The sequence below is a fragment of the Thermobia domestica genome, chromosome 8 (genome assembly GCF_964235325.1).
Source record: "Thermobia domestica chromosome 8, izTheDome1.hap1.1, whole genome shotgun sequence".
Classification (NCBI taxonomy): Eukaryota; Metazoa; Arthropoda; class Insecta; order Zygentoma; family Lepismatidae; genus Thermobia; species Thermobia domestica.
The window spans coordinates 244,018,206-244,042,427 of NC_137461.1; the positions used below are offsets into that span (position 1 = coordinate 244,018,206).

At 35.8% G+C, this 24,222-nt stretch overlaps 1 protein-coding gene across 1 annotated transcript in view; it reads left to right on the top strand.

Moving 5' to 3' along the window:
• The window catches only part of LOC145691983 (protein takeout-like), a 63,494-nt gene extending 52,451 nt beyond the window's left edge, over positions 1-11,043 (top strand). Inside the window, exons 5-6 of the mRNA XM_081767280.1 lie at positions 759-908; positions 9,614-11,043. Of these exons, the coding sequence (XP_081623406.1) occupies positions 759-908; positions 9,614-9,768 (305 nt within the window). The 3' untranslated portion in view covers positions 9,769-11,043. The remainder of the gene's footprint in view (positions 1-758; positions 909-9,613) is intronic.
• The last annotated feature ends 13,179 nt before the right edge of the window (positions 11,044-24,222 follow it).

Genomic DNA, 24,222 nt, shown 5'->3' on the forward strand with positions numbered 1-24,222 from the left:
CTCCCTCCGTAAGTGAGTGAAGCAGGAATCAATGGTGAAATCTCAAACGTGAACCCCACTTCTATTTGCAATATATATGGTTTGTCTGAAACACTTGGGTGTACAAGTGACTGGTACTGTAATGAACCAATATTATGCAGACGACTTTTGAGCAAAACCAACGTTTGTACACATTGTTCTAAAATTGCATTGTTCAACAAATTGGTTTCAGTTGATTCATTTTTGCACAAATCATTGCCTGCAATCAAAATGGAAGGTACCATCTTACAAGAATTTTACCCACTTTTTTCCATTACAGACATCTATTTCTTATAAAACACATTTCAGATAATTTTGTTGTGTAGATACAGTTTGCAAAAGCTAAGGTTCTCATTTGCAATTTCACCGTTCCTTTCAGTCCCGCTTCACCCACTTATGGAGGACGTTGGAACGATGATTTTCTAGGAATTAGATTTCCTCCTTTGAATTATGGCACTTTTACTCTAATCACCTTCTCTTCTGTTGCAACATTTTCGAGCCGTGAAATGATAAATACTCTCTGTGAGTTTTATTCTGCTCATCCGTTATTATCTTCAACCGTTTTCATATCAGTGGTACTGGACGTTTTATCTGGTACAGACACCATGTCTTAGCGGCCATTTTGAAACGGTCTCCCTTATTGATACTTCTGTTTATGGTATTAATTTTAAATGATTTTTCTCTTAGTATGTTTTAAATGTTAATTAATTAGTTAATTATTATTCTTTTTGTATTTACAGTTAGACCAAATGTGACGTACACAATCCTAGGAAAGCCTGCTGAAAGAAACGGCAAGAAATACTTCGATGTAACTAAGTTTATCTTGAATGCACCACCTGAATACGCGACTTTTGATTTCAAGAGTCTCTTTAATGGCAACAATGTTCTAAGTAAGTATTAGTTTTTGTTACATATACAGGGTGGGCCAAAAGTCACAAAGGGATTATAATTATGAATAACTTTTTGTAAAATTTATCATTAGTGTCCATTTATATTTCAGAAACTTCAAGATTAAGGATTGAGAGATTGTTTACACTTATATCTGAAATATGATCTCAGGTAGGTGTCCGTCATTATTGGTCTCACAGATACGAGCCCTGTGTAGCACATGATCCATGACAGGGCCTTTCACCTGACTTCACTCTGCTTATTTTCTTATGTAAGCCCAATAATACACCAGATACTTACCTGAGATTCTACATTACACACCTAATTGTAAACAATCTCCCATCCTTGGTATTTAAGTCTCTGAAATATCAATGGAAACTAATGAAAAATAAGAAGAGTATTCCCACTTGTAACCACTTCGTAACTTTTGGCCCACTCTTTTTTTTTTTTTTAAAAAAACAATTGATTACTATAGTTTCACTAAGATTATATTTTATACCATAGTTTGCTACAGCTATACAATGAGATTAGTTATTCCTTGATTACGGAAAAAGATCACATCATTGGTTTACGAGTAAGTAAATCTTTATCGTAAGCACATATTTGCAAATAATGATCTTTTTGTTGTTGTAAAGCCGCAACTTGAATGACACAAGGTTTGCGAACCAAACATTTGCACAGTACACATGCATACTAACCGAGACAGTACAGATTCTAAATAAACTCTGTTAAAGACAATTGCTAAGGAGTCTAAATTTCGCCTGTTAAATGTGAATATCTAGAGAATGTGTGCTCCATCTAATGGGGAGATCTGTAACTAGCCTCCTACAATTATACAGGTTATGAATATCCATCCTTGAAATCACTGATACCCGTCAAAATGTTAACTGGTTGACTTCATTAACAAACTTGATTTAGATAATCGAAACTAGTCGAGATAATTTCTGTAGCTATCAATTGCAATAAAGGGAATTTAAAAAATCACTTCGATTCAAGATTTATCGTGAGGAATAATGAATGTACTAGCATTACAATATTAAGAGATTCACTAGCGTGATCTTAATAACAGTACAATATTATAAGGCCCATTATCGTGATTCTAGTAAATATCAAGGTTGGTTAAGGTGGGATTAGTTCTGTACATTGTCTACGATAGGCTACATACTTTCTCAATTTGGTTGATTTAAAATATGAACTTTGATGACCCATAACTCAGGAATGGACAGAGTGCACAAGGAAATATTTGACATCTCTACTAATCAAGTTTTTTTTTTTAAATCTTAATGCCAAGCTTAGTTAAGATCGGAATATTTTACATGCCTATTAACCAAGTCAAATTCTTCCTTTATGCCAAACTTGGTTAAGATCGAAATATATCACATTCCTACCTATTAAGTCAAGATCTTCCCTCATATCAAGCTTGGTCAAGATCGGAATATTTCTTATGTCTACTAATGAAGTCATGTTCTTCCTCCATGCCAAGCTTGGTCAAGATCGAAATATTTCACATGCCTATTAATCAAGTAAAGTTCTCTTTCATGCAGAGCTTGGTTAAGATCAGAATATTTCCCATTGCACAAGCTTTGTTTTTAACAAACTTAAATCTGTTTTAAACTACCCGCTGTTTCGCCAACTATCCACTGTGGCTTCATCAGACATTATATTATTATTATTATTATTATTATTATTATTATTATTATTATTATTATTATTATTATTATTATTATTATTATTATTATTATTATTATTATTATTATTATTATTACTATTATTATTATTAGTAGTAGTAGTAGTACTAATAATACCCTGAAAGGCATGCAACTCTTTAACCATTATGAACCTGAGATCCAGCATACCGGCACCTTTATTTTTAGAAATAAAACGCTGTGTATAAAACTATGAAAATGCCCTGAAATTTCATTCCTACATCATTAATTGACTATAAAATAATCGATTCTTGTTTATCTGTCATTACTGAAAGAACGAAAGAAAATCATTGGTTTACCAACTAAAGTAACTAAACTTCTAGCTGGAAAAGCCCTTAACGGTCAGGACTACCAGTCAGCTTGTGACGCATATGAATTCAGAGTAATATGTGGTTAGAATATTGGGTTCCTTCATTGTTAATGCTGGCCTTCTAGGCTGTAGCTCGCCACTTTTTTGTCAGAAATATCTCCCGAATTGCTCTCACAACGCTGAGTGGATGCTGCAATACTAACACCATCTGGTGAGCACGAACGGTCTCTCGTCTTTCGCCAGATCCAACCAGGAACAGCTTGATTTCGCTGGCCTCACGAGAACCAGTATTCAATTCTATCTAGGACATTAGCTTCATTTGCAAAATAGTGTTCATTTTCTGTTGTGAATTTTGTCTCTGAATAATCCAGTTTTGTTTATAATTTCATTTTCCATCTATAAACGTGAGAGTGAAGTATCACTAGCCATTCTATTTTTTCTTTAATAGTATAAGGATATAAATACTTCGGCACGGTCTTTGAAGCTTAGTAGTAGATCGCTCATCGATGGCAAAAGGAGAGCTGGATGGATTCCAGACCATGTGAGTTGTTTCTGGTGTACAACATCGTGGGTTGTGGTTTTCCGACGTTCTCTCATTCTCATTTCATTAATTCCTTTCAAAGTCATTCAATTTCTTAAATCATCAAACCTTTTTAGCCTAGAAGATGTAAAACTCTGGAACATAAACCTGAAAGATTTCATTTTTCATTTAGTACAATGTACAACTTATTCTTGCTTTATCGCTGTACAACTTCTATAAGCTTGAAAAAAGTTTCTGTATACGTTTATGAAAACAAGTATTATTTTTATTATTTATTTTTAAACTTATTTATTATTATTATTATTATTATTATTATTATTTTTTAGATGAACAAATTAAATTTAAAACCGTTGTAAACAAATTTCAAATAATGTGATTTCACAAACCTTCCTTCAAACAAGTTGACCGCATTACAAAGTTTCCTGTAGGTAAATCAAGGTATTCTTCTACACGATAATTTACTATTAGAATGTAGGGTTCCTGCATCTCGCCTTTGGTCTTATCATCTCCTTTACGCAACCATACTCGAAGAGCTTAATTCTCCTGACACTTCGTCTCGAACGTTTCGAAAATTTTCGTTTTTTCCCGTTTAATTGTTTGTTTTCTCTCTCCGTCTATCTCAACTTTTTTTCTATTTACCAGAGAACAATTTACTCGTTTTAGTGTTTCATTTTTGTGAACCACATTTGATTGAGTCATTTCACATGCCTCTTTCCCACTACCATACCCTTTTTCAATTGCAGAGAAACCACTCCGTGCGAAACTTCAGAAAATTTAATGCTGACTTTACACTCTTAAATGACTCATTACTCGTCCTTTCTCCCCGTACTCATTACAAAATTACGAACTCATTACCATAATTTAGAATAATATATTATGTTATTGAAGATTAAAGGTTGATGTTTTCATCCTTAATACGTTGTAGAAGATTAATCCTTCCAGGTCCAAGACCTGATCCGTTACAGCTTGGACCAAGGTTGGCACTTTGTGCCCCAGTGTTAATATCAATTTGGAGAGTAAGATTAGTTTTCTGTTTGTGAATAACAAAAGTTAACAATATTTCATAAAGCAAATTAACAACTTTAATAAATTTAAACGCACTCAAAACTATCTTTGAGTTTTACGTCCCACGGTTATGCCGGTTAGGCTAAAGAAGACGATGATTATGAGAAATGAATGAAATGGTGGAATGAAGAAAGTGAGAGGAAACGGGAGAACCCCGAGAAAACCCACGCACACGGTGTTTGTCCACCACAAATTTCACTTGGCGGGGGCTGGGATCGAACCCAGGACCCCAAGCACCAGAGGTGAACGCTCTACTACTGAGCCACCGCGGCCCCCCCGTTCGCATCGAAGTTGCAGAGAACAGCGCACAGTTCATTCGTACTGAACGGGGCAATGACAGTAACAGCATAAGCGTTTTAGTGCTAAACTCTACAGGCAGGGCAGTGATCTATGTGTATGTGAATGTGGTTTACTTTGTGTCGTGTGAAACAGTGTTGATGTTGACAAGCGCGGGACGGACAAGTGCTATGTGTAATGCACCACAATGAATAGGGTAGTATACACTAATGCCGAAATGGCAGATATGCATTTGATGTACGGCTTAGCGGAAGGTAATGCAGAAGAAGCACGTAGGTTATATGTGGAACGCTACCCAGATCAACAAATTCCAGCACCGGGGATGTTTATTCGTATTCACCAGCGATTGCGGGACACTGGGTCATTCCTTCCCAACACAGACATTCCGAGACAACGACGCGTTCGAACACCCCCATTGGACGAAAGGTACTCCGACATGTGACCCGGAACCCGAGTATTAGTACCCGACGAATAGCAAGGGAGGAACACGTTTCGCATCAAGTCGTGCTAAGCATCTTGCATAGTAATAATCTCAGACCATACCACGTACAACGAACGCATGCGTTATACGATGGTGACTATGAAACCAAACGACGTTTCTGTCGTTGGTTATACCGCCACTGCCGTGTATCACCAGCCTTTCTAACACAGGTATTGTTCTCGGATGAGGCATTATTCACACGGGATGGCATCACAAATTTCCACAATGACAATCGATGGACACTCAACAACCCGCATGCAATTGTAGAGACGAAGCATCAACAGCGTTTCCAATTGCATGTGTGGGCTGGTATTATTGCCGACAACGTTGTGGGACCACACTTCTTACCACAGCGATTGAACGCAATATCGTATCTCCAGTTTCTGACTCAGAACCTACTTATTCTGCTTGAAGATGTGCCACTGAGGACACGACAGTGTATCTGGTTTATGCATGATGGCGCCCCTGCACACTCATGTCACACCATTCGTGCATATCTGAACAAAACATTTCCACGCAGGTGGATAGGTCGTGGTGGAAGACAAGCATTGCCCCCACTTTCACCCGACCTGGATTCCCTAGATTTTTTCCTGTGGGGTTAAGTGAAGAGTCTCGTGTATACACGGCCCCTGCATGATGTTGAAGATCTTCGCCAGCGTGTATGTGTTGCATTTGCCACATTACGTCAAACGCCAGCGATATTGGCACCAGTCAGACAATCCTTACGCCATCGTGTAACTGTCTGTCTCGAAGAACAAGGAGGACATATTGAACAGCTGCTATAGAATGGCATTATGTTGACCATGATAAGTACAATACCTCTTGTTTTTACAGTACACTGGGTCTCATCTTCCATACGTGTTTTTTACGATCTGCACGTTTCATCACTAAGAGTGTTTAACAGTTTCTTTGCAGCTCCCATGCGCCGCCACTGTTCCGCAGTATGTGTGCATAATTGGATTCTTTGGATGGAATATCCTTTGATATCTTTTCACCCGACATTTCTATTTCTCTCCGTTAAAATGATACTGTATTTCAACATTCCACCTCTCATAGTGTCCCTACAGCGTAGCCATTGTTGCCTTTGTTCATTAACATTTGTTGCTGCATGTTCCATATAACATCCACTCCTAGAGTTTGTCAGTGTAAATTGTTCACCTTTCTCCGCATTTCATTCACTTTCTTTATACTTCCCCTGGCGCCGCCACTGTTTCGCCATCACTTATACATAATTGGATTCTTCGGATGGGATTTCCTTTGATATCTTTTGACCCGACATTCCGACATTCGATTTCTCACCATTACAAAGATACTGTATTCCTACAATCCGCCTCCCATAATGTCCCTACAGACTAGCCGTTGTTGCCTTTGTTCATTAACATTTGTTGTTGCATGTTACAAGTAACATACCCTCCTACTATTTTTCAGTGTAAATTGTTCACTTTTCTCCATGTTTCATTCACTTTCTTTGTGCCCCCTCTAGCGCCGCCACTGTTTCGCCATTACTTATGCATAATTGGATTCTTCGGATGGGGTTTCCTTTGATATGTTTTGAGCCGACATTCGTATTTCCCTCCGTTCTTGACATATTGCGAATTGCCGCCTCGGAAGGTGACATTTCAGACGCCTCTAGCGTCCAAACGAAGTCGCATTCACCCAATGTTCATATGACATTTTTTGCTTGTTTTTACCTGTAGATTCATCTCCCGAATTTTCCGACATTCATGCACGACCACCCTGTATATATATATATATATATATATATATATATATATATATATATATATATATATATATATATATATATATATATATATATATATATATATACGTGTATAAGAATAAAACTTACATAGTTTCTGATAGTCATACACTTAGATAGTGATGCTTCAATATTTAGCGACTTCTTATGTGCCTTTTATACTTTTGCCTTAGTCACAGTCTTCTAACTGGGAACAAGCACACCTGTCACAGGGGTATCGTTTTGGACCAAGAGTGGCACTTTTTGCCACCTTAAAAAATATATAAATAAATTAATTCAATATGAAAAATTTAACGGTACATATATATAATTAATAAAATTTATGGTACACATATATAATTTGAATCACTATATTTCAAACAACAATAACTATTAATTTCAAGTTTCTTCTTCAAGTAACTTTCGAGTATGAGAAAACGATATTCATTTATGGCACTTTTTGCCACTCTTGGTCCACGGAGGGTTAAAGGTTGAACTTTTCACCCTTAATACGTTGCGGAATATTAAAGGTTGATCTTTTCACCCTCAATAGGTTGTGGAAGATTAAAGGTTGATCTATTCCCCTTACTACGTTGTGGAAAATTAAAGGTTGATCTTTTCACCCTCAATATATTGTGAAAGATAGAAGGTTAATCTTTTCACTCTCAATACGTTGTGGAAGTTTAGAGGTTAGTCTTTTCAACCTCAAACAATGTCATCATTTCTGAATACATTTTCCTGGCAGTAAATATTCCATATTCCATATTATGTCATCAATTTCGAAAAGAAAACTTTTCTGAGATCTAATTGGATTGAAGCAAACGTGGCTCGTTGCTTTCCTAATAGATGCATTGCAAATTGGTTGTACAGGTCAGGTATTACATTCATTCAGTTCAATCTATAGTGCGTATTTCTGTAAGATGTTCGTGGTCACTAATCGGAATTTACATAGGATTATCAAATTTCAAAATCGCACGTAACACGAAAGATTGTGCTCTGAAAAACCACTTTTTCTCATAAGAATTCAATCCAGCCCAATCAATGATCATCGGATTATGGAGATAGTAAACAATAGCTGAAAAGTTTTTGAGTGGAACATAGAACACTAACAAAAAAAAAAAAACTTTTCAATGTTTGGGCGTAACTTCCCATCTGGTAAAAAAGAAACAATTCTTCGCACATATATATCAACAAGAGAAAGATAAACACTGTTATAGTTTCTGTGTTTATTATCATATTGCTCTCGTTTCTACAATGTGTATGCGTTAAAATATATCAGAAGAAATTTGAATAACTCAAGATCCAATTATGATAGAATTGTCCGGTCTCGTTTTTGTAAAGAGAAAAGAGTAGAATTTTTTGGTCAGCAGATAATTGAAACGCAATAGGACTTCACTCATGCGCCTTACTCATGAGCAAAATGATGTCCTTTATGGTTCACCAGAAAGTGGAGTACTGTTTTTCGTTCGCAAAATTCAAGTCCCCTGCGAACAGTACAGAGAAGATTTAGACGACAATACGGACAGAAACTAACAAATCGTTATTGCATTGCTAGATGCCACAAACAATTGCTGGAAATTGGCTCTAAGTTGAGGAAGAACAATATCTACTTCCAGAACAATTAGTTGGAAAGGGAAGTCCCATAAATGGCCCCAGAGATCACCCGACTTGATTCCCTTGACCTCTTTCTTTAGGGGTACAGTGGCGTATTTACGATTTTATTTCGGGAGGGGCTTTGCTAACTTTCGGGGGGGCTTTGCCTGCAAATGTGAAAATTCTGCAAGATATTTCATTTACTTTACTATACTAAGTAAGATTTCGGGGGGGGGCTTAAGCCCGGAAGCCACCCCCCTAAATACGCCACTGGGGGTATGTGAAGACTTTTGTATACCAGATCCAAGTTCAGAATTTGGATGATCTAAGACAAATAATTATAGACGCTTTTGGATCTGTGACGCCTCAAACGTAATGTAACTCTTGGAGGAGGTGGAATATCGCTTTGATGTTTACCGAGCAGCAAAAGGGGCACAGGTGAAGATGTACTGAGGTGAGTTAACTGACTTTTTTTTTTTTTTTTGGTAATGGATATAAAATTCTATTCTATCCTCTTTTCGAAAAACAAATCCGGACGATTCTATCACTATTGGTTCTCAAGTCTTTCAAATTTCTTACTCATTAGCGATAGCATTTAGTGCTGGACTTGATAAATGCATACTTTAGCATCGGTTTCTAATTTAACATGTGGTGCTGTTTCTGTATAGCATCAATTTTCATGTTAACAGAAAGTTTGAGCTGTCAAGTTTCTCAGAAACTACACATGCTGATTAACAACCAAGTATACCATTCTTTTTTAGTTTAATGATACCTACCAATTAATAAACTTATCATATTCCTACTCTTTATTCTTCTTTAATCGTAAACTAACAATATTCTAGAATTAAATTTTGAGTTCAACTTATTTTTCTGTCACGATACAAGAATATAGTGCATCATACTTACACATATTTCGTTTTAATATAAACGAAAAAAAATCGTTATTAACCACGTTTGGAATTTTGTATTTTAGGCGAAGCCATGAGCAGAGTGTTGGATGACAACAACCAAGCATTTGTGGAAGAATTAACGCCCCCTGTAGCAGTAGCAGCGGGCGAATTGTATAAACAACTCACAAAATTAATATTTGATAAAGTTCCTTTGGATGAATTGTTTCCAGGAGCATAGAATATAATTAAAACTTTAAATGAAACTATAAATGCGAAATTTTTATCTAAGCAAATATTGATCTCGTTGTTTATTTTAGTCCCAAAGCTATTTTGTGAAAATGTGAGATAATATTATTGTTTTGTAAAAAAAGATAAATTGTTGTGGGTTATTGTCAAACACAAGAACTCTGATGAGGAGGACTTAAAAGTACAATTGTAAACAGTAATTTCAGTGAAGGACTGCAATCTGGACACGGCCTAGAATGATGTTTATAGGCGAATCTATATGTAGAAAACAATGGAGGAATGGGAAGAAGAGAAAACAAAATTCTTTCTGTGCCCATGGCAGCCGAATTAACATTTGAATCAATCACTAAGGTCGCGACGTCCTGTATCAAAACTCCGGTGAATGTTTTGCTTCTAGCGGCCAAATATTGCAACATTGTGAACTTACCTAGAATATACAGCGTATGGATAAAATCGGAACCCCCCAAATCACAGTGTTAACAATGCCACAGTAAGTGTATTGTTCTATGTGAGAACAACGTTCAAGGTCAAACGATAATCCGGCTGACATTCACAGATACGTAGCTTTCTTTGGTGCCATGTCGTCTATTTCCTCCATTGGTGAGGAATTTGTGTGTTATATGTTATATTGCCATTTCTCAGATTTCACATAGAATTAACTTTTCCTTATTGTTATCTTGAGGGCATAAAAAGAAACCAAGATACAGTATAACACTTGGACGAAAAAATTCTTTATTTCATGTCATCTATACTACAACCAGATTACAATATAGTGATGTAAATGTTAAAATGTGACCAAACATCTCTGTAGTTGATTCATTTTAAAAATCATACTTCATGAAAAGAGCATATTACATCTCTGACATTCCCTTTGCAATTGACTACTTAACGAGGCTGTAATTGGATGTATTCTCAAGGTCACACATTACGATTTCGAATTTTGTTCAGGGAAAAATACTAATGCGCAGGCGCAACAATATCTTTGGGATTAAGTTAATTTTATTAGCCATAAATTTCTTCTTTTCTCTTAGTTTTTTATAATGCACATCTCTATGAGAGAAATGGCTGCGATTTACTTGTCTTTGCGTACAATTATACATTTTCAATTTCATCACTAGCAAATCAAATTGTTGAACACAATGCCTTTGTTTACCTCATGTACTAATTCAATGGCGAATATTATACAGTATAACTGTAAACATTATGTAATGAGAAGACAGATGTAACATTATAATGACTATGTCATATCCGTTTAAAAAATAAAGTATTAAACATTCATTGACGTCTTATTTTGTTTCCTAAATATTTTCAATATAATTATTCGACAAATAGAGACGATAAAATGCAATTTAATCCATTGCCCATTTTAAATAAATTCAGAAATCTTTAATTTTGAATGACATGATTTTTCATGTCAACCAATTTTAAAGATAATTTTGATCAGTTATTAAATACAACAATTTTCCTTATGTAAGGTAGGTATACGTAATTTCGCCACGCTTATATTTAACGACTGCTGTAAAATCCTGTATATTGATATGAAAACGTTTGTTCGTTGGACCTGCAAATAATCTACTTCAACCCAAGGGTGGATCGAGAACTTCTCTGAGTAGAGAACGCAGATCTGAGAATAAACTAAAACGCCTTTGTATACTTTCATCGCTCTCTTTTACGGACCTTGAAAGCAACAGACAAAATCTAGAGGAGACGATTCAGTCTGAAAGTTATGATTTCAAATTTAAAATGTTCAATTTACTGCGTAAGAGTGCATAGGTTATTTACAGTGTACCAGGCACTTTACACTGTCAAACTGGATTGTATACTTGATTAAAACTACAGTGCTATTTTATTCCTTTTTTTTTCGTAATGTAATTGTAGATGTTAGCCAATGTAAACTTAGTGCAAGACTTATGGATAATCGGTAACATCGAACCGCTATAAAGTTTGTTAAAATGAGGGTTGAGTGATGATATAAATTTTCTAGGTTCAAATATCAAGAGGGAAATTGTTTCACACACATTCAATAATACCACCAGATTACCATGTTGTCAAACTCAACAGAAAATATTATATTTTTAAGTGACATTATGTAAAATTATTATAGAACTCATAAATATATATGTTAAACGAAAACTTAATTACATTAGTGCTACAAACTTAGTATACTAATGTTGAACAAACACTCTAAATTTGGAAGCTTCTAGAGCAGCAATAACGTAAATAAGACGAACAGGACACTGTACATAGAAAGTATCTTGGTGTTGAATGTTATGGTTGCGACATGAGGTGTTTTGCTTAAATGAGAACGAAGTTACAAACTAATGAAAATTTGACTTATTTCAATATGTTTCTATTCCAGAAAATTGTTGGCATAAGTGTCACATTTCCAATTACGTAAATGCTTTTACATAGCCATAGCCATAAATATCATAATACTTTTTGCACCTACTTGATGTCTCAAACGGTACCGGAGATATGATAAACATTGGTAAAGTTTGCAATATGCCTTAAAATTGTGTAATTGAGAGAATATTTGTTTGTAATTATGACTACAACTAGCAAAACCTTTTTCTGTAATATTATCAAAGAGAAAAGAATGATAAATGTCCTATAAACACGTCATTTTATACTACATAACGCTCTCTACGTATATTTTTCATATCTTGAGAATGAATACATTTCAAATGCCTGTAAACGATCTTTACGGCTGTTGGAAATCATTTACTCCACTTATGATATCTCAGCTGTATTTTCAAAATACAACTTTCTGATAATCTTAAAATGTACAATCTTTCGTAACTTTGTTTCTATTGCACTAATTCGAAGCGTTATCGTAGTATTCGAGACTGGTAATTTGAATGTCCATTGCCCCTCGTTATTGTTTTGATTATTATCGGTTTGAAGAAATGGTTGTTATTGGTTTGGAGACCTTCAAAATGGGTACCTATATATATATATATATATATATATATATATATATATATATATACAGTCCTTGATAACAATTAATAATAAACGCGGCATTCGTTTCACATTTAGATTTGAAATATAATAATTTGACATAATTTCACGTGAGAAAAATGTATGAAGAAAATCTTCTCTAGATTCCATTCTTTAAGTTAAATCAAGGTATGCTGTAGTTACTACTGAAACGATTATTAATGAAATAGGAACAAAATTGTAATGGACGTTCTCGTGAAAGCTTGTAGAAAACTCATCGTCAACATTAAAATTACTCATTTTGGATTTTTAATTTCAGCTGGCATCTTTCTTATTGTGGGATTTTGCTATAACATTTATTTATAAGCCGTAAACCAAATCGCCTGATGAAGTTTTGAGAAAAATGGTCTGAAAAATTACACATCAAGATGAAATTACCCCTTGTGGATATCTTCAGTAGAATATTTTTTTAATGTTAAGATTGTATCGTTTAATATAAATACACACAAAAAATACTACAAAATTAATATACTGTCTGAGAGGTACATGAAAGCTACAACAAAACACACACACTTTGTAATCTACACAAACGATACACATATACCGAACACGTAACTTAAACAGGTCTAGCTAGCTGGCGAACCTTCTTTCTGAAACCTCCCATAAGGGACAGGACAGCGGCATCAGTAAGGTCCTGGTAACTCTGTTCCCGTCAGAACGAAACTACTAACTAACTCTATGGCCTATGGAACCCGGGGGTTCAATGCCGCGTTCACAAAAGCTCTCCACTGACTTCTATCCTTAGCCAATTGGATCCAGTTTCTACTTTGTATTCCTATCTCTTCGAGATCCATCTTAATATTGTCCTCCAAACTGCGCCTAGGTCTTCCTAATGGTCGTTTTCCGATTGGTCTTCCAGTCAAGACTTTGAAAGCGTTTCTACTTTCTTCCATTCTAGCTACATGAGCTGCCCGCCTAAGCCTCCTAGATTTGATGACCCTAACAATGTTCGGTAAACCGCATAAATTATGTAGTTCCTTGTTGGAGTTTCCGCCATTCCCCATTCCCGTTCCTCTTGGGTCCGAATATTCGTCTCAGGATCTTGTTCTCAAATACTTTCAGTCTATGTTTTTCCCTCAGAGTAAGCGACCATGTTTCGCAACCATACAGAACAACAGGCGTGATTATCGTTTTATATATTCTAAGCTTCAAATTCCTCGACGGGATTAACGACAAGAGATTTTGAACCAAATAGTAACACGAATTCCTTGCTTTTAGTCGATATTTAATTTCTTCTTGAATATGATTTTCATCTGTTAATATTAATTCTAGATATATGAAAGTATCCACTTTATCAAAAGTATTATTTAATATTTTAACGCATCCATAATTTGTTGTGTTACGGTCCCGACGCACTTCCATGTATTTAGATTTCTCTGCATTTACTTCTAAACCCATGTCCCTCCAAGCGTGTAATAAGACCTCTGCATTTCTTTCTATTGTTCTGTTATCATCTCCTATTAAATTTACATCATCAGTATATGCCATGACTTGGTGAATACCGTTCAACTGTAGGCCCTGGTTTCTATCTTTGATTTTCCTTATAGCGTATTCTTGAACAAAGTTGAATGATAATGGCAACAATGCATCTCCTGGTTTCAAGCCATTTTCGACGTGAAAGTTCATGGACAAAAATTTTCCTACCCGGACTTTACTTTGGGATTCACTTAAACATACCTTAATTAATCTAATTAGCTTTCACGTTATTCCAAATTCTGTAAGAACGTTGTATAATGTTTCTCTCCTAATCGAGTCGTAAGCCTTTCTAAAATCAATAAATAGTTGATGTACCGAGGTATTGTATTCCCACTTCTTTTCGAGTATTTGGCGAGTGGTAAATGTTTGGTCGATAGTTGATTGATTTCGTGTAAATCCACACCGATAATCTCCAATAATTTCATCTACGTATGGGATCAATTTTGCTAATAGAATATTTGAAAGGATTTTATAGGTTGTGGACAGAAGAGATAAGCCTCAATAATTATTACAGTCTGTTTTGTCGCCTTTCTTGTGAATTGGAACAACGATTGATTCTTTCCACTCTTGTGGCAATTCTTCCTTGTCGCAGATAAGGAGAATGAGTTTGTGTATCTTGTTCCACAATTTTTGCCTCCAGCTAAAATTAACTCAGCTGGAATTTCGTCTACACCCGGAGATTTGTGTTTCTTTAATTTCTTTATAGTGATTTCTACTTCTATTCGGTTGGGTTCTAGAATATATGGTTCTGCGGTGTGTATCTCCTTTTCTCCACGCACATTAGTTTTTGGCTGCGTGTTCAGCAAATCGTCAAAGAAATCTTTCCTTCTATTTAAGATGCTATCCGTATCAGTTAGAACTGTTCCGTCAGCTTTCTTTAATATATAAGCACGAGGTTGATAACCTTTCTTATATTCGCTGATCCCCTTATACATGTTCCGAATGTTTTTATTTTTACTATTATCTTCAAGTTCCTTAATTTTAGCAAAAAAAATCGCGTTTCTTTGTTCTAAAATTTTGGAAGTTTCCCGTCTTATGTCTACGAAATTTTGTGTAGTTATTTCATTCGGATTTTGTAGCCAAGGTAATTTTGCCTGTTTTCTCTTCTCTGCTAGTTTAATGCATTTCTGGTCGAACCATAGTTTGTTCCTACGTATTTCTGCGTGTCCCAGTTTTTCTTTTGCTGAAAATTTAATGCTATCTCTAATTTCAATCCAATTATTCTCCACACTAGTGCATTCCGAATCTTCTAAAACCGAAAATCTATCCGAAACTTTAATCTGGCATTCCTCTCTTACCTGGCTTTCTTCTAATTTCTTTAAATTAAATCTCTCCGTTTTCGGACACTGAATATTTCCTTTATTCAACGATAATCTCTCCCTTATTATCGCTGCTATCAGGTAGTGATCAGTGTCACAATCAGTCCTTCTAAACGACGGGACATCAATTATGCTAGATTGCCTTAATCTATCCACTAAAACGTGATCAATTTGATTATGTATTTTTCCGACTGCTGAGGTCGAAGTGTATTTATGAGCGTCGCGATGTGGGAATTTTGTACTCTTCACGATTAGGTTTTTGGATGTTGCAAAGTTCACGAGTCTAACACCGTTGTCATTACTTTTCTTATGCAGACTTTCGTTTCCAATAATTGGTTTGAAAATATCTTCTCGTCCTACTTTTGCATTGAAATCCCCTAATAGAATGTTCATGTGGTGTTGCGGGAGTTGGTCAAATATCCGTTTCACTTCTTCGTAAAAACTGTCTTTTATATCGTCATTCCTATTCTTCTGTTGGGGCATGTACATTTAAAACAATGATGTCCCACTACCGACCCTTAAGAGTAATAAAAGAAAGTTTGTCAGTAACAAATTTAACCCGCTTAATTGCTGGTAATATTCGTTTGTGAACGAAAACCTCCGTTTCTAATTGGTGATTTTTATTTCCTTCCCCGTAAAAGAACGAAAAATTTCTGGAATTCACAGCTCCATTTCCTTCCCATCTAACTTCCTGAACTCCTACTATGTCCATCCTGTATTTCTCTAACTCACTCGTTACGGATTTTAACGCGCCTGCCCTATAAAGACTTCTAATATTCCATGTTCCAAATTTCATGTCCATTTTCTTATGGTGAGTTCGTGCCAGGTTATCAGTCCTTGTCCGAGGCTTTTGTGAATGTTTGTCAACTGGTGTTTTTTTTTTTTTTTTTTTACAGGATGAGGTTGTTAGCCTTATCCAAATCCCCAAGCTGGAGGACCACTGCTAGTCGTCTGTCCGCGACTGCTTTTTCAGTATATTTGCAGCTAACCTCTATATCTAGAGGCCTTCTCCTCGATCCACAACCTTAGTACGCGCCATGCCGTGGTGACTGCACCTTGGAAATATAATGACGAACACTTTTTCTCGGTTTGGCTTTCATTGAAGCCCAGAATTGTTTTATGGAATGCAGCTCTGGGCAATTTGGTGGATTCAGCTCTCTGTCCACAACATTGACATCTTGGTTCGGATGCCATTGCATTGCTAATGTTCCATAATGACAAGTCGCGAAATCATGCCAATATAATGTTTTACCACTGTGTTTACGTAGCCTTAGTAGAAGTCGCTTATTTGGACACACATTGACATACAGATTATAACGACTCACCAAGGGTAGTCGTCAACCTGGTCCGTCTAAGTAAGATATACAAATATTGAGTGGTAGTATTAATTTGCATGTAAAAATTATCTTTAATAATTATATAGCATTATTCTCACCTTTTCTATTAGAATGATAACGTCGATGAACGTTGCTAAAATGATTTATTAGCTGATATACTTTATAATATATTTTCCTTCAAACTGTCAACCACACAAACTTGCTGACTAGGTATCCATAAAACATTTACATAGCAACTACTATCCCATAATAATAATTTACATATCTCAAAAACATTCTTCTTTTGTTATTATCAAATTAACATTCTATTAAGTATAGTGCACATGTATTAGCACTTTCTGCCCAAGGTACAGGTAATTATTAATCTATCCAAAGTATTTTGTTATAAGATCGCCTGCCATTGAGTGGTCTGTAAAAAATACACGTGATTTTATTCCACATTCGCATATTGCTTGCCTTTATGGTAAATGTTGCGGTCGGAATTGATTCGTCTGCTTCGTTGGAAGCCGAACCTTTGCGAACAGGGTCATATTAAGGACAAGGCAATTATACTCCAATTCGACATACGTTTCGAAGTCCATAATCACACACACAGACTTGTTTTGGACAGAATAGAGTCGTACAACTTTCTTGCGCAAGTTTTTACGACCACTTCCTGTCCTGCATTGCGTTTAGCTGTTGTCTGCTTTTCGTAAATTTTTAGGTTATGTCTCCGTTTGACATGCTGCACCATTCCAATAGATGTTACGAATATTCTTGCAACATCTCGTACAGAGAGTTCATTTGGGGAGGCAAAGGTCTTCAGTATCCTCTTTTCCAATTCCGGGTTCGCTAGGCCTGGTTTTCGTCCAGGTCGGGATCTGTCGTTGAAGGTATACTCCATACCATATTTTCTAATTGTCGTTTGCACTGCACCAACACTTACCCCTTCCAGTTTTGCCAGTTATGTGTATGTTAGTCCTTCAGTGGTACACCATCTGCCCACGATGGATTTTCTCTTCTTTGCCGAAAGCCTCTACATTTTCTTTCGTGTTCAAACTTTCAACACACAAACTGCATCTATTGCTTTACAAACTTCATATGACTCAATGCTATGCTGTGGCAGCTATGAAACATATTCTGGGAAGGGGAAATTATATTAAACTATATAGTCTTTACTATTTATGTACGAAATTTGAACAAAAATGTCTAAGCTGATTTTGAGAAACCCGTCCGAAAAATACTTCAAGAGTAAACTACCATTTACGGACTTTGTCAAGAAAAGTCGCTTACTATGGAGCTGTTATTAAAACATTTATTTATGAGCTATGAACAAAATCATCTAATAAGTTACTGAAAATACTCGACCGAAAAAAACATCCCTTCTAAATACCCTAGCAGCACAATTACATAGCAGGCATATGTCATTCATGTTCCCTTAGGTACATGGTAATGTGTCTAGTATGTGCCTTATGTACTTCTGAGGGAGAAATCACATGGATGGCAAGTGATAGGCACAGTCTATGTCCGCCCTTAGACATATGCCTGACATGTACTTGGGGAACGTGCCTAGTATGTTCTAGATATATTCCCCATGCCGTAAGCGTCAATGAACCACAAAATTACTCCCCCAAAATACGTTAAATCGCTTATATGCGTAATGTGTTTACATTAAGGTGAGTCTAAAACACTTCAAACAAGTAAAAAAAAAAATACCCCAGGGTGAGCGCGAACCACCAACCTTTGGATTACCAGGCACGTGCTCTTTCGACTTGGATACGGAGGCGATGAAGAGAACGTCACTTGTAGAGGGATAAATTATTGAGGTCTTTTGAATTTGACTAATCAGAGTGCTCCTTTAACCGCGTATATTCGACAATAACTGTTTGGGATCAGATAAAATCTGCTCGCCATGTAATTTTATAACAAAATGACGAGTATCTATTTTATTTCATGGTTCTTCCATATTCACTTTTAAATGATCGGCGACAGTTGCTATCTAATAAAGTTGGTACGTTTGTTGCTTCTAGTACACAATCGCTTAGAAAAAGAAGCAATAAATGCATCAAATGTGGGAGATGAATTTAGAACACCTAAATGGCGCATGCTTAGCACATCTTGTGCTGTTGGAGTATTTGAAACAGTGTGTACCTAAAGGACGTACCTAGAACATGGCAGATATGTTTCCCTAGTATCGACATAAAACTATGACTGTTAGAGTACGAAACTGAGCCAGGTATATAAATGCTATACTTGTGGTACCTAGTTGCAAATATCAATTAGGTGTAACAGGTACCTAAACTTGAAGGTAGCTGAAGTACATACTTAGCACATGAATATCTTATGTGCCAAGTGTCGGGTGCTTAAAAAGTAGCTGGGACACCTAAATGGTACATGCCTAGCACATCCTGTGCTGTTAGGGTACCCCCCCCCCAGAAAAAGAGTTGTGCCATATTATGTGGCTATTAATAATATATTGATTTAGGACATAAAAAATTATATTGCGGCTTTCGAACTCATCCCTAATCTTTTAATGAGAAATACTTACTTCGCATTATAGTATTGTTATGAATTAAATAATATAATATATTTCCGAAAAGCCGTTGAAAGGAAACTTATGAATAAACTACAGCTACTGAATATTTTCACAAGCAAATTACTTACATCATATTGTAGGAATGCTATCTAAATAATTATTAAATATGAACAAAATTACTTCATTAACTATAAAGAAAATTGTTCAAAAACTCACCCCAAAAAGTGGTAACCACTCTTTCTGAATTATTCCTAAAAATTATTTGTAGTAGATTATAAGATTGTTAATGGTATGATGTCTTATAAATATACGTATATACAGGCTGAACATGAAAGATGTGACAAATCCCTGGAGATGATTCGTGATATCAAATAAAGACGAAAAATTCTTTAGCTAGCCAGTATGTATGTAATTGGTCAAATTACTGTCTTTCGAATTCTACACCTGAACAATTTTTTTTTTAATCCCTGTCACCTGTAACGTGTGCATGGTCTCCAGCGTGCCTATTTCCCCCCATTGGAGGCATTCAGTCGCTGGTTGCTCCAACAAGTTACAACCATATTGTAATTTTTATCATTAATCCTTTGCACTGTTGAGGCTGTCTTTGGGCGAGATGGCATAATCAACTTCCACAACACGCACATCTGGGTGCAGGAAAACCCACATGGAATGATCAAGTCCCACCATCAACAGAAGTTTCGAATAATTGTCTGGGCTGGGATTCTAGGTGAGCAGTTAATTGGACTCTTTATTCTGCTACAAAGACAAACAGGCGACGCGTATCTGCAGTTCCTACAAAATACTTTGCCCATCTTGCTCAATGATGTACTACAGGCATTTCGAAAGAAGATGTAGTTGATACACGATGGAGCTCCCCCCGCATTTTTGCTCCCGTACGTGCGTATCTGAAAAACATCCTCCCTCGTACGTGGATCGATCGGTCTGACCTTATTGCTTGGCCCGCCCGGTCACCAGACCTAAATCCCCTTGATTACTGGTACACAACAAGGAATTCGACAACATGCAAGAGGACATTTTGTCTTCTTTTCATGCCACGAATCACGTCCGGAAATGTGGGCACATGTTTGTGTTCCGTTCCAATTGTCAGGATTCGATTTTCGGTTCCAAATTGGCAACCCTGTCACTCTTACACGACGTGCAAAATTCGGCAACATGCAAAAGGACATTTTTTCTTCTTTTGATGTCACCAATCACCTCCTTCAATTTTGCCATCTTTCAGGTTCACCTTGCATATATATATTTTGGAGTCGTTTTTGATAAACTTGCAACTTTTGTTGTCATCCGCTAGTAAACTGTACTTGTTTTGAGGGCTAGAAAAAAAATCTGGAAATGAAAGTACTTGAGAATATGTTTAAAACGATAAGATTAAAATTTTGTCTTGATGTGCTGAATGGTATAACATTTAGGCACATGTGCATACATCGAGATGTACGAACATATGAACAAACATCCAAAAATTCCTTTTTAGGTGCGTAGCTCTCTTGAAACATATAAATCTGTTGAAACCACAAACTCGACTCTTTTACGTATCATCATATTTTTTTCTCTCTTATCGCATCGTCGCTCGAAAGTAAAAATACATATTTATGTTATATTTAGTGATATTGCGGAGTATGTCAAAACAGTATTCTCTTGTTGGTATGTGCACTGTTCAAAATTACAAAGCTTTTAGCGATTGGTTTGAAAGTTACAAATACGTTTGAAGATAAATTATGCATTTGTATGTTTGCATATTTGTTTATTGAATTCTATATTACTTTTTTTTTTTTTTTTTTTTTTTTTTTTGTAAGTAGGGTACGTGAATGTAGTGGATCACCTTTGTATTTTTCACCTTTGAATAAATGTAAAAATCTTCTCACATTTGAAGTTTTGTATTTTAGGTGAAACTATGGAGAGAGTGTTGGCGGAGAACAACCAAGCATTTGTGGAAGAATTAACGCCTCCTGTAGCAGAAGGAGCCGGAGAATTGTTCAAAAAGTTAACAAAATTAATATTCGATAAAGTTCCTTTGGAAGAAATGTTTCCAGGAGCATAAAATATAATCAAAGCTAGAAAGAAACTATCCTATTAAGTGAAATGTATATGTAAGTAAATGTTGATGTCGCTGTTTATATGGCTCCTTCCTAATTCCTGTTCTGCCTAATGACCCTCCAGTATTTCGTAGCAGATTTCTGATGTTATCTCTAAGCAGAACAGAATTTCCTCTTCTGCCTAATTTTCACAAAAAGAATTATTTAAATTTCAGGGGGATTTACCAGTAATTATTTTACCCACAACTGCAGTTGCTTTCAAGGCCACTTGATTTCCATAGGTCATAGAATTTTTAAAGTGGAAGTTGTAGAAATTGAACTTTTTTCATAGGTCAGAAACTTTGGTTAGATTTTCAATTTCCGAAAAATTAAGCAAGAGGTGCTATGTGGTCGAATGGGAACATGACTGCTAGTACAGTCGGTGTATTTGATTTGAAGTACCTTATAAGGAATACGGATACGTTGTATACATATCTCATTATTGAATCGTGAATTAGTGAACAAAATTTTTAAAAAGTGAAAAAGAAATCTTTAAGTTTTACGTTCCACGCTTATGCCGACTAGACTAAAGGAGACGGTGATGATGAGTAATGAATGAAATGGTGGAAAGAACAAAGTGGGAGGAAACGGAAGAACCCCGAGGAAACCCACGCACACGGTGTTTGTCCATTACAAAGTTCACTTGGCGGGAGCAGGGTTTGAACCCAGGACCCCAAGCACCAGAGGTGACCACCTCAGAGAGAGTTCATCCATGTTTTCTTAGGGGTATGACCTCAACTATATTACTGGTTAGTTAGTTGGTAGCTCGCCATTAAAAAAGGATCAAATTCCTTCCAAGAATTCTCGGAACTCAAAACCTATTAATTATTATTATTAAAAATACGAGTAACTTTTCCTATTTATTGTTGACATAAGTAAGCATATCTATATATCGTATGGGATAATTGTAATGAAATGGTCGATAACAATATTCAGTGTATGTTGTACTATTTCGGAAAGACAAAAATCCATTATCTGTCTTCAGTACCAGCTCTTCCTGATAGTGTAGTCAAAATTTTACAATTGTCGACTTCCATTAATCGCCCTTCTATTTTAGCCAATAGGTCATAACCGTAAGATGTTTAACTAAAAGTTTCGTTCCTTTTCATTTAATATCAATTCGAAATGTCCTGAAAAGATCCATTCCGAATAGCTATGTTCCAAATTAGCTAAACAAATTGAATCAATTTTATTAATGAAAATGTACAATACAACAGATATACAGGGTGGTCCGAAAGTAGGTGTACAGACCAGTATCGATCAAGTATGACATTTTAATTTATTGAGGTAACGTATTTATTTGCTTCGGTCTGTGAGAAGCTTCATGTATAAGTGAAAAGAAATTAAGAACAAATAATGAAGAAACTAAGTCAATACCTGTATGGATAACAATAAGTAAATGATATAAAATGTTATGAACCGATCAGCGCGGGACTGTATACCTACTTTTGGGCCACCCTGTATATCGTATTCCTAGATAGAAATTCTCTGGATCACACTACGTACGAATATGATAAAATGACATATTATTTAATGTTTACATTATTTTAGTTACGTTATTACATTACATTTATATTTTAAACTATTAACACTATTCTTAGGCTGCCTTCACATTAGGATCTTCTGAACCGCTCATGTGAACCTAATGTGTGAAGTCATTGAATAATTCTGAGCCACTCAAAAGATCGTGGTACCAAAATGGCAGCCATGCTAGAGCCTGAAGAAGCTGCAGCTTTAATCTTGTCGATAAATTGCAAGAAAAAAAGGAAAATAAGATATAGAATAACGTGGATTCATCCTACAAATCGATGGAGACTGGAAGAATCTTCATTTTACAGTCTATTTCCTAAACTGAGAGAAGATGAAAAAAAATCAATTACTTCAGTATCCAACTCACGTGAGCGACTCACAGGATCCTAGTATTAAGGATACCTTAATTATTGTGTGCTTCAGTGATTTAGCACTTATAGTCCCACGTTTCTAAAAATATTAGAAGTAAAATTAAATAATGCTGTTGGTAGAGAAAAATACTTCCAATGAAAGATCATTACAGGAAATATGGAGTGCTCTAACATAAATAATATATAAATAAACTATATTCTTATATCTAACACACTTTTTCCATACACACCTCCTTATTTAAATTTATATTTTTTTCATAAATCTGTAAGATTTATTCCTATTTTATAAAGGAAACTACAATTGAGTACAAGCACTAAACCTTATACAACAAAGAAACATCGGTGAAGTTGTGGGGAGCAAATAGACATTGCGTAAAAATATTCGTAGTAAAATAAATGGTGTTGCATGATTGCAAATTCAATTGCAAAGATACTGAAATGATATACCAGTACTAAAAATCAAGAGGCCCTGAAAGCAACTGCAATATTTGGCAAAACACATATTATTAGATATCTCTGAAATCTAAATATCCCCCTTTTGAGAAGATTAGAACTAACTAACTAACTCTATGGCCTATGGTACCCAGAGGTTCAATGCCACGTTCACAAAAGCTCTCCACTGACTTCTATCCTTAGCCAACTGCATCCAGTTTCTACTCTGTATTCCAATCTCTGCCAGATCTATCTTAATATTGTCCTCCCATCTGTGCCTAGGTCTTCCTAATGGTCGTTTTCCGATTGGTCTTCCTGTCAAGACTTTGAAAGCGTTTCTACTTGCTTCCATTCTAGCTACATGACCCGCCCACCT